The sequence below is a fragment of the Suncus etruscus genome, chromosome 4 (genome assembly GCF_024139225.1).
Source record: "Suncus etruscus isolate mSunEtr1 chromosome 4, mSunEtr1.pri.cur, whole genome shotgun sequence".
In the NCBI taxonomy this organism is placed as follows: Eukaryota; Metazoa; Chordata; class Mammalia; order Eulipotyphla; family Soricidae; genus Suncus; species Suncus etruscus.
The window spans coordinates 102,111,900-102,123,732 of record NC_064851.1 but is presented as its reverse complement, the minus strand read 5'-3'; the positions used below and the strand labels follow the sequence as shown (position 1 = coordinate 102,123,732).

The window sequence follows — 11,833 nt, the reverse complement described above, 5'->3', positions numbered from 1 at the left end:
TTTGTGACTCTAACATCACCCTGATGCCAAAAGAGGGAAATCACAAGAAAAATTTATAGGCCAATATTCTTGATAAACAGATTAAAAGATTTTCATCAAAATACTAGCAAATAGAATCCAACAACTCCTCAAGAAGTTTATATACTATGACAAAATAGGATTGGTTCCAGGGATTCAAGGATGGTTAAACATTTGCAAGTCAATCAACATAAAACAACATATTAAAAAAGAAAAAAATCATATGAACATATCAATAGATATGTTCAATTGTCAAGGTACAGCACCAGTTGATGATAAAACTCTCAATAAGATGGGAATTTAAGGCGTCTGCGCGGACAACCGGAAGTGTCGGTCGGACTGAGACTTGGCTGCCAAGCTGGGAACCAGGGACATGACGGAGACGGACCCCAAGACCGTGCAGGACCTTAGCTCGGTGGTGCAGGCGCTCCTGCAACAGATGCAGGATAAATTTCAGATCATGTCGGACCAGATCATTGGGAGAATTGACGACATGAGCAGCCGCATCGATGACCTAGAGAAGAACATCGCAGACCTCATGACCCAGGCTGGAGTGGAAGAGCTGGAAGGTGACAACAAGCTTCCAGCCACGCAGAAGTGGCTAAGTGACATGGAATGCAGAGCACCGTTTTTACCAGCCAAGGGAGCACCAACTGGCTTTTGCCACTAACTGCTGTCAGCTAGCAGGTTTTCTATTTTGAGGTGATTGTCTTTTCACATGCTGTCTAGTTAGTTTCTAGAATGAATTGTGTCCCCACTACCAACCCCCTCCATGCCCTATGGTAACTTCACATCTTGGGCCTTAGTGAGTTGTGCTATTAAATATTAAACACTACAACTTTGGTGGTTCTTGCATACAATTGTTAAAATTTTGAGTGTACTTTTTGTCAGGTCCTTTTTTCTACCATTTGTAGTAGTTGCTGTTGGATAAAAGTCACGGTGTGATTTTTCTTTTTAATTAGACACATAGTGGATCCTTTGGTGATAACCAGATATGATACTTCGTGTGAAGTAAGACCTGTATAGCACTTTGTGTTTTTTCTTGAATCCTCAGCACAGACTGGGACTATTGACATCTCACCAGGTAGTATTGGTGATGATTTTCAAGTGGCTAAGACACAGAACAGTCAATGTAGAATTCTCTGCTGTTAACTCTGTTGCCAAATGTCAAAATTGAACTGTGAGTTTTCTCTCAGTCCCTGAGGTTGGGTGCTCCCATAGGAATAACCACTGCCGTCTAGTGTTTGCAAATATTTTTAATACAGAACATGACAGGATTGCCTGAAAAAAACGGGGCAGTAAGTAGTTAGTGTTGCATGTGACTGGCCAACTTCTGTCCTCAAGACACTGTTTAACCTACAATAGTTAGCAGAGGAAAATGGCAGGATCAGGAACTGAATCCCTCTGTCTCAGACCTACTGGTAAGGAAGAGAAGCCAAGAAAAAGGGAAATACACACCATGAGCAGGAAGTCTGGGCACACCCCTCTACTAGAAAATGTCAATGCAACTTTCTTTAGTTCTGGATCACAACCATCCTTTCTGCGGAAAAACCACCAAGTCAGTCTGTCTAAAAAAGAACTAATATTTAACAAGACACTAAAAAAGTATGCAAGAGTGTGAGACTAATTTTCCTTATGTACAAAGAAGATGAACCCCTATATTCTTTCTTTTTAATCTTGAAAAGATTTGTTTGCATCAATGAAATCACATGTGTCCCTTCCCTCTCTTACAAAATTTATTATGTGTGTTGAACCATCCTTGCATTCTGGAAGTGCACCTGGTTACAGATGAAAAAAAGAAAATGATGGATAAATAACTTGTGGTAAACCTCAAGTTTTCTAAGAATCAGCATTCTAATCTGTTCTGGCCAGAAGCTTCCAGAATAATGGTTGTATTATAAGTCATAGACGCAGGGGTACTCACTCTAGACATGTATGAAATGAAGTTTTCAGCCAAGAGACTAGTATTGGCCACAGAAAAGAGATCCCTGAGGGTGAGAAATTAAGGGGTCCCACTCCAAAGTGGGGGACCCCCAGTGAACACCATATGATTTTTTCCCTCAGAATTCTTGATGGCTTGTATTGCAAATATATAGCAGTGTTCCTCATTTGTCCTCAAATTGGACGAGGGCACAGTGTAATAGGCTGCATTGGCCGCTGTTCCCTTGGGTGTGTGAGCCTCTTGGCTGGGCCAAGAGGGGGCTTAAATGGGACTTAGGGCTTCTTCTCCTAAGGAGCCCCAGGCCATGGGCCAGGACCCTTGCCTCTAACTCAAGAATGAAGATGAAGGAGTTTCCAGACCTAGTGGGGAGTTAAGGAGTGTGGTTGCCTTAAGTTGGAGAGAGATTTTCCAAGCCAGTTCCTGCCTGAGATTTGTGCCCTGAATAAAGGAGCCTGAAACCCTAAAAAAAAAAAAAAAAGATGGGAATTTAAGTAGCTTTCCTCAATATTCTCTAAGGCATTTACTACAAAGCCATGGCAAGCATTATATTCAGTGGGGGAAAAACTAAAACTAAGACCCAGCACAGACAAGATTGCCCCCTTTCACCACTTCTATTCAATATAATACTGGAATTTATCATAGCAATTAGGTAAGAAAAAGATATCAAATATATCAAGGACATGCACATAGGACAATAGGAAGACAAGCACTTGATATTTTCAGATGAATGATACTATATCCAGAAAATCCTAAAGAGTCTATTATTGCCCCCACGATCTAATAAGTCATGTTAGAAGATTGCTGAGAAGCCTTTCCTCAGTGTGAATGGCTGATCAAGACTTCTGATTGTGAGGGTGATATTTCTAATGTTTAGTTACAAACATTTATTTGGCCTAAATATGAAGCTCCCTTATGCTGTATTAAATGTGTATATATTTGAACACTTACTTCCAAACATAAGAATTTATACAGGCAAATATAATTTGCCTTGATTAAATTTCTCTTTATCTAGAAAACTCAGCATCAAAAGATACTTAAAAACAAATTTATTTTTCTTTGTCTTTTAAATGCATTGCAGGTTAAACAGAAAAGTATGTTTTGTTTTGGGACATCTCTAAGAGACATTTGAGTGACTTGCTAACTAAATCTTACCTCAGAATTAACATTCCAAGTTTGGCCAGGAAATAGCATTGGGCTGTTAAGAAACTTTTATCAGGTATAGATTTGCATCTATTTCAGATAAGTTTGTCTCTTTTATTTGCCCATTCTAAAAACTATTTCTTAGTTAGACCTTAGAAAGTTAATTATCTGTGATAGCCCCTAAAACAAAAGCCTGTTTCCTCAGGAATAGGAAGTTTGATAGGAAAACCTGTCCTTGCAAAATCTCTCAATCTACATTAGAATTGACATCTAGGACCTGGTCAGACAGAAACTGCTTTGAGATGTTAAAATTTGCCTTCTCTTTTTTCCTCTGGACTCTTAATTGAAATATATCTATTCATCAGGTCTGCATACCTAGGCCCTTGTGAATTGTTTTGTAGATCAAACTATGTATACTGACAAAGCTTCCATTAATAAGAGATATATGTTATAATTTGCAAAGAAACAAAGGAGAGCATACTTTATAGGGAAAACTGTGACTTGAAAAAATGTCCCCTATATACCCTTGATTCTTCACATTAAAGAACAGGGGTCCTCAAACTTTTTAAATAGGGGACCAGTTCACTGTCCCTCAGACCATTGGAGGGTCTGACTATAGTAAAAACGAAACTTATGAACGAATTCTTATGCACACTGCATATATCTTATTTTGCAATGAAGAAACAAAACAGATACAAATGCAATATGTGGCCTGCGGGCCATAGTTTGAGGACCACTGTAAAGAACATTTGTTCTCCCACATAACCTTATGTGTGTCTTCATATTTTATATTTCATCATTCATGTATTTACTTTCCTAGAGAGAATTTAAAGAAGTTCTCTATTGTAATCAGACCAAACTAGCCACACAGTCTACCAAAATGTTTCTAGAAACATTAGACATATATAGTAAAGTGGCAGGCTACAAAATTAACATGTAAAAATCCATGGCTTTTTTAATACACAAATATTGAAAAAAGGAAAAGATATTAAAAATAATTGCATTCACAGATGTGCATCAGAAAATTAAGCACCTTGAAATAAACTAAAGAGGTCAAAGGAAGATTTATATAAAGAAAACTAAAGAAAACTGCCTCAAGAAATAAAAGCGGACACAAGGAAATGGAAACATACTCTGCTCATGGATTGGTAGGATTAACATAATTAAATGGCAATACTTTCCAAAGCATGTACATATTTAATGCAATCTCTATAAGAATACTCAAGATATTTTTCAAAGAAGTGGATCAGATGTTCCTGAAATTCATATGTAGCAGTAAATGTCCACAAATAGCTAAAGCAATCCTTGGGGGAAAAAGATCAGAGGAATCACTTTTCCCAACTTTAAACTATATAAAGCAGTAGTGATTAAAATAGCATAGCATTGAAATAAAGACAGGCCATCAGATAAATGGAATAGACTTTAATATTCTGAGACAGATCTGTAAATTTATAAACAATTTTCTTTGATAAAGGAGTGTAAAATACAAAGCAAATCAAAGCAAGGAAAACCTCTTCAACAAGTGCTGTTGGGAAAATTGACCAACTAAATATAAAAAATGAACTCAGGGGCCCGGAGAGAGCACAGCCGTGTTTGCCTTACAAGCAGCTGATCCAGGACCAAAGGTGGTTGGTTCGAATCCCGGTGTCCCATATGGTCCCCCATGCCTGCCAGGAGCTATTTCTGAGCAGACAGCCAGGAGTAATCCCTGAGCACCACCGGGTGTGGCCCAAAAACCAAAAAAAAAAAAAAAAAAAAAAAAAAAAAGAACTCAGACCTCTCTTCTCTTTAATGCCATGCATAAAGTTAAAATCAAAATGGATTAAATACCTTGATATTTAAGCTGAAAGCATAAACTACATAGAGGAAAACGTAGGCAGAACACTCCATGACATTGAAGGTAAAGGCATCATTAAGGTTAAAATACCACTGGCCATGAAAATGGAAGCAAAAGTAAACAAATGGAACTATGTTAAACTAAGAAGTTTCTGCACCTCAAAGTAAATAGTAACTAAGTCAAGAATGCCCATGAATGGGAGAAACTATTCATTTAATACCATTAGATAAGGGGTTTATATATAAGATAATATATGTCTTATATATTAATCCTATATATATATATAGCACTGATAGAATTTAGCAAGTAAAAAAATCTAACTTCATCCAAAAATGGGGAGAAGAAACAAACATTTCCTCAAAGAAGAAATACAGATGGCCAAAAGACTCCACATCACTAATCATCAGGGTCTTGCAAATTAAAACAACAATGAGATATTTCTCACATCACAGAGACTGGCAACAACACAAAGAACAAGAACAACTAGTGTTTTCACAGATGCAGGGAGAAAGTGACTCTCATTCACTGTTGGTGGGAATTCAGACTGGTTCAGTATTTTTGGAAAACAATATGGATATTTTACAAAAAAAACCCTAGAAATTCAACTTCCATATGATCCAGCAATGCTACTCTTAGGGATATGCCCTAGGGACACAATTACACAATACAAAAATGTCCTCCACAGTCCTATTTAATTGCAGCACTATTTACAATAGCCAGAATCTATAAACAACTAGGCATCTTACTAGAATTTGATCTTCCATATGATCCAGCAATACTACTCATAGGAATATACCCTAGGAATACAAAAACACAATACAAAAATGCCCTTTGCACTCCTATGCTCATCACATCATTGTTCACAAAAATTTCCAGAATCTGGAAACAACCCAGGTGTTTGGGAACAGATGAGTGACTAAAGAAACTGTGGTACATCTAAACAATTAAATACTATGCAGCCATTAAGAAGTCATGAAATTTACTTATATATGGATGGATATGAATATTATTGTACTGAGTGAAATGAGCCAGTGGGAAAGGTAAAGACTGAATTATCTCAATGATTGTATGATATAAGAAACATAAAAGGTAGTATGGTAATAATACCCAGGCTCAGTAATTACAATTAAAAGAACCAATCTATGCAGGAAGCTTGCCATGAAGAGTGGCAAATGCACTTAGGTAATAAACAGTTAATCAACTGTGATAATGATAGTTGGAACTGATCACTCTGGACAAGAATTGAGTGCTGAAAGGGGATAAAGTGATATGTGTGATACCCCATCATTAGTAATAGTGCAAATCACAATGTTAAAAAAGAAAAGAGAGAGAAGTAAAATTGCTGCCCCAAAGTCAGGCAGGGGGAGATCAGGAAATGTTGAGAGGAAAATTGGGGAAATTTTTCCACTTTGGTGATGGGAAATGTGCACTGTTAAAGGGTGGTGTACATTGTATGACTGCAACTCAATTATGAACAATTTTATAACCACGGTGCTTACAAAAAGTAAATATAAAAAAAGGAATTAATTCTAGCAGTGTTTGGTGTAAAATAAGGAATACCAGGGACTTGGTTTGCAAACTGTCTACCCATTTTTGCTCTCTGTATCAAATATGGTCCCTTGAGTCCCTCCCCTAGCACAGAGCCAGGCGTAAGCCTTGAGCACAGCTGGGTATGAAACAACCACCACCCCAACTCACACTTTCGGCCAAAAATACCTTCCATGATGGCTATTTATAAATTTCTTAAAACTTAGAAATAAATTTTCCAGGGATCACAACTAAAGCATATCAAATATCAATTTGGGCTTCTATTCTGTTTCTCAATAGGGTTATTCTCTCTTCCCCACCCCGAGCTATATATAAATATTTGTAACATTTGCATTTTTGTTAAACTCAGAGTGTTGCCTATTAATTTGATGAGAATTGAGAAGCTGTTGAAGCTGTAAACGGGGGTACTAACTTTGGGAACTGCACCACCTGAAAAGGCCACTTGGTGGCACCATAAAGTAAGAGCCAGTACAGATAAAAATCCGTTTGGAGGTGACCAGTACATAAAACTTCAGAAAGAAATAAAAAGATAAACAAGCATTTATTGATAATACCATGCTTTGAATTAACTTATTTACCTTATTCTCTTGTAGAATTAGGAGAGTCTGGTGAAGAAAGAGATTATGGCTGACAAAATTTCCCTTCAATCACTTTAACCTTGGCTCTGAGTTTGAAGTAAGATCTTTCTTAAATTACTCTACAAACAATGATTAATAGCCACTATTTATTGTGTGCTTACTATGTGCTAGGACCTCATTAGATGAACTTATGGATTATTAATTATCATAAATTTTTCTCATTTCAACAAGAATTTTATAAATCCTCAAACACTTTTACACTTGTGACTGAACTTTCAATCCATAGTGTACATCTTTATACTTACTCTATTCAAAGTCGTCATTATCTGGTCTCTCTGATTTTTCGTATCTAGAACATGTCCTGAGGACATTCAGTTTAATAGATGTCAGGCATTTTTTTTTATATCATCTTCCCAGATGACCTCTCAACAAAAACAGCCAGAGCTTGTGACACAGGTACTTGTTTTTTCCCCAGGGCAGCTACCTTATAAGAGATCTAAAGAAGCCTCAGATGTATACTAAGGGGAAGAAAAATAAAAGAATCCAGATATTTTTGAGGCAGTTAAATGTTCATCTAAGGTTGTTTGTGTCATTTGGTGTGTAGTGGTTTAAAAATGCAGTCTATTATTTATTCAGATTACAAAATTCATCTAGGATGTTTCTAGGGAGGTTAAGGAAGATTTAAAAAATTGGTTTTTAATTTGTCATTTCTATTGAGGTGCTCGGTAGGTTTGGGAGCTTTGAAATAATACTTGCACACTTGATTACAGAGTTTATTGGGTTCAGATACTTTGGATGAAGTACTGGCACAGATTTGTTTGTGTAGAGCACACAATCTTGGTAGTAGAGAGAATTACAACCATTGTGCTGTCAGGATAGGTCTCAGAGACTTCCATGTTACTGGGGAATCAACTCTTGACCTCCTTCCTGCAAAGCAGAAGCTGAAAAAAGCTGAAAAAGTTGAGCCACAAATGTGGGCCCAGTCAGTGCAACTGATATTTTCAAGGTGACTTAGTCCAGTGTGTCAAATCAAAGTGGTTGAGACTGACCGATGCTCAGATTTCACATAGATTTTTGAGGAGAGAGATTTTAGCGACACATTTTGAACATATGTCAGATCCATTATTTCCAAAAATTTTCACCTTTGACATTTATAAAGCAAAGGTTTGATACGATTTTAGGCAACCCGGTAAGGAAATAAAGGAGAAAACTGAGAATCAGAAAGTCAAGGAAATTAGCTGAGAGGGATCTTCAGGGCTCAGATTGAATTGACAGCTAGCTGTGAATGTGCAGATAAAGGGTGAGACACGTAGAAAAGACTATATGAATTATATAATAATTTATAATTATAAATATAAACTTAAAAGTAAGAAAGAACCCAATAAAAGCAAGTTGCTATTATAAAGGTTATATTAGTGAAAATCCTTGGAAGGCATCTCATGGATTATAACTGGGTTCTTTTGTGTGTGTGTGTGTGTGTGTGTGTGTGTGTGTGTGTGTGTGTGTGTGTGTGTGTGTCACACCCAGCAACACAAAGGGGTTACTCCTGGCTCTATGCTCAGAAATTGCTCCTGGTATGCCGGGCTTTGAACCATCAACATTTTTTTGGGGGGGCCACACCCGGTGGTGCTCAGGGGTTACTCCTGGCTATCTGCTCAGAAATAGCTCCTGGCAGGCACGGGGGACCATATGGGACACTGGGATTCGAACCAACCACCTTAGGTCCTAGATCGGCTGCTTGCAAGGCAAACACCGCTGTGCTATCTCTCCAGGCCCCTGAACCATCAACATTCTGCATGCAACGCAAACACCCTACGTCCATGCTATTTCTCCCGCACATTGGGTTCTTTTTCCCCACCTAGTAATGTTCAGGAATTGTTCCTGGCTCTGCACTCAGAAATTATTCTGGCAGGTCAAACTCTTTTCTGTTCTAAGAGCCAGAGGCTTTTGCTGGCATGGGGAGTGGAAAGACTTCATAACTAAGGCCTTATACCAAGCTTGGGGGGTGGGAGGGGTTTGCAAAGCTCGGGCTGCACCCAACAGTCTTCATTCTCCTTCCTCCCAAGCTCCGGGGCCATCCATGGGCACTCGCTCAAGGGGCCAGCGAGGTGGGTACAATGGAAGAGTTTAAAAGAGACCCCAGGCCTTCCTCGACCCTCCACCCAGCACAAGAGGAGTGGGCTTGGGGAAAAGACCGGCAAACTTCTGGCTCCATGCTCAATGCCAAACTCTACTGTTCTGGGAGCCAGAGGCTTTTACCGGCATGGGGAGCAGAAAGGCTTTATTATGAAGGCCTTTAACTGAGCTTGGGGAAGAGGCTGTGAGGCTTGAGCTGCCCCCCAAAGTCCCACTCCTTCCTCTTGAACTCCTGGGCCATCGCTGGATGACTGCCCAGGGGCTCAGCGAGGTGAGTGCCAGGGAGGAATTTAAAGGGGACCTCAGGCCTTCCCTAACCCCCAATCAGCACAAGAAGGGAGGGCTTGGGGAAGTCGCTGGCAACTTTCCTTCCCACTAGTCTCCATAGGGTATCATGGGGCTTAATGTATGTTTGCAATATATAGAATGTCTATGTTGTATACTGTCCTTTCCCCCTTGGCTCACCACCATACAAGCTCATTTCTAGTCCTTCACTCCTTCACCCCCACCTGCTATTACCCCACATTTAACCCTTTTTATCATCATTTCTTACCTCCTCATGAAGCAGATCATCATTCCTACCCAAGCCAGCTGCCAACCAACTCCCAAAGTGTAAAGATAGACTCCTAGCTTGAGAAGAAACCAACACTCTGTTACTATTGATTTACTTTCAGCAGCCTCCTGTCCTTCACCTCCCTTCACTGTGGACCTTTGTTTATTTCCAGACTCAGTTTCTGAGAAGTTCCTGCTCAAGGACATTTCCTGATATGGGACTGCTGGGAGCCGTTTTTCAGACTCCACAAGGCCAAATCACAGACCAACGTGGTGCCCTGAATATAACACTTCCCTGACTGTTTTTCTAAAGCCATAAAAAGGACATGTATATCTCCTTTGAATATATTAGATGTATTCCCTTCACAACTATAACCCTTATTGAATATCCTCTTATATAGTGACAATTACCCTACTAATTTATTTATTTAATTTTGATATGTTCAATAAGGAATTCTGGTAGAAGAGTCTCTCTGTTTAGAGTCATATTAGAACCATGTTACGGGGATTGTTGGACATGTTCCCTTAGCCCCCATATGCACCAATAATACCTTGTAGCATTGTTCCTCTTTTGCTTAGGCACATTAAAATGGGAAAGTATTACATATGCAGGCAAGTTCTTATCTAATAGAGATGGGAACACACAAATCTTGTAATGCAGTGGGGCCTTACACCCTGAACATTGTCATAATGACCTAGCTCGGGCCTCAGAAGAATGGTCATTATCCATTTACCCCTGAACCATGGATACCATCTACAGTAGCAACCACGTTGTCTATAACATCACCAGGAAGCAAACCAGGGAAGACCCTACCAATGCCCTGGCATTGACTTACTCCAAAGAGGGTTCTCTTTTTTTTTTTTTTTAATTTTTATTGTGTTCAAAGTGAATTACAAATCTTTCACAGTAATGTTTAAGGCACATAGTTACAATGAATGAGGGGCATTACCACCATCAGTGTTGTCCTCCCTCCATCCCTGTTCCCAACATGCATCCCACATCTCCCTCCTTTATCCCTTGTAATGCAAGTGCAACTGTTCCACATTTGTACAGCTTGTAGATTGGGTATCGATTTTTTTGTCATTGACTTTGGATTTGGTATTCAAGTCTGATTATTTTTTAGCAACAGTAACAACCTGCTTTCAGGGCAGAGCTCTTTGCATTGTCCTCTAATGGTGAGGTGAAACTAGAGAAGGCTCCACATCATTCTTACTTTGATGTAGGATATTCACAGAAATTAGGATCTTTAACTACAGAAACCTGGCATTGACAACAGCGATTGTGGGAAAAATTTTTATTGGGACTTCAGAAAATGACTCAGGGGCTGGACAACTTAGTATGTGTGGATCCCAGAGTTGGTTTTATGCCATAAAACTTCAGGAGTAAGGTTTTCTTGTATTTAGTCCAATGCTTTTCTTTTCCATTTCCCCCATATTTTGCTGGGCTTATGCAAACAACAACAATTGCCACTCTCACACCATTTTTACTGTATTTCTTTAGTTCTTATCCTAAAAAAAAGACCTTACTAAACCTTCTGCTATTGCTTTAATGAGTTCATTGGTGATTCAATAATTTTCAAAATATACTTGCTACTGAACTTTTTCTTCTTTCCTTTTTCTTCCATCTCTAGTTTTTCTTTCTATTTTCTATTTTTTTGTCCCCCCATTCACAATACAGACCAGGCAAAAGGCCTCTGTTCAGGTGTATATGGGGGTGCATTTACTGTACCTCCTCTTTCTATACAGTCAGTGTAAAGAACACAGCCTGTGGTAAGAATTAGGAGGCCTTATCTTTTCTTTTCTTTTTTATTTTTTAATATATATATATATATATATATATATATATATAAAATCCTTCACCAGTGCAACATTCCCATGACCAATATCCCAAGTGTCCTTCCTCCCTCCCCACCTTTTCCTTCCATCTCTAGTTTTTCTTTCTATTTTCTATTTTTTTTAATAACTTTGCTTTTGGTAAACTTGAAGCATATGTATTATGATCAGTTATGTCAACCATTAAATAAATTTAATAAAAAATTATTCTGGCAGGCTCAGGGACTATATAGGATGTTGGGGATCATA

The 11,833-nt window shown here is 38.6% G+C and overlaps 1 protein-coding gene and 1 non-coding gene across 2 annotated transcripts; one reads left to right on the top strand and one right to left on the bottom strand.

The window, feature by feature from the left end:
- The first annotated feature begins 334 nt into the window (after positions 1-334).
- Positions 335-856, top strand: LOC126005845 (heat shock factor-binding protein 1-like). Its single transcript, XM_049771156.1, has one exon. It carries the CDS (start codon positions 392-394, stop codon positions 686-688), a length of 297 nt encoding a protein of 98 aa, XP_049627113.1. The 5' UTR covers positions 335-391; the 3' UTR covers positions 689-856.
- A 10,548-nt stretch (positions 857-11,404) lies between these two features.
- Positions 11,405-11,538, bottom strand: LOC126007817 (small nucleolar RNA SNORA51). Its single transcript, XR_007495299.1, has one exon. It is a non-coding gene; the product is annotated as a small nucleolar RNA SNORA51 (small nucleolar RNA).
- Positions 11,539-11,833: the final 295 nt, after the last annotated feature.

Coding starts and splice junctions, on each gene's coding strand:
- LOC126005845 (XM_049771156.1), top strand. CDS start 392: ATGACGGAGACGGACCCCAAGACCGTGCAGGACCTTAGCTCGGTGGTG.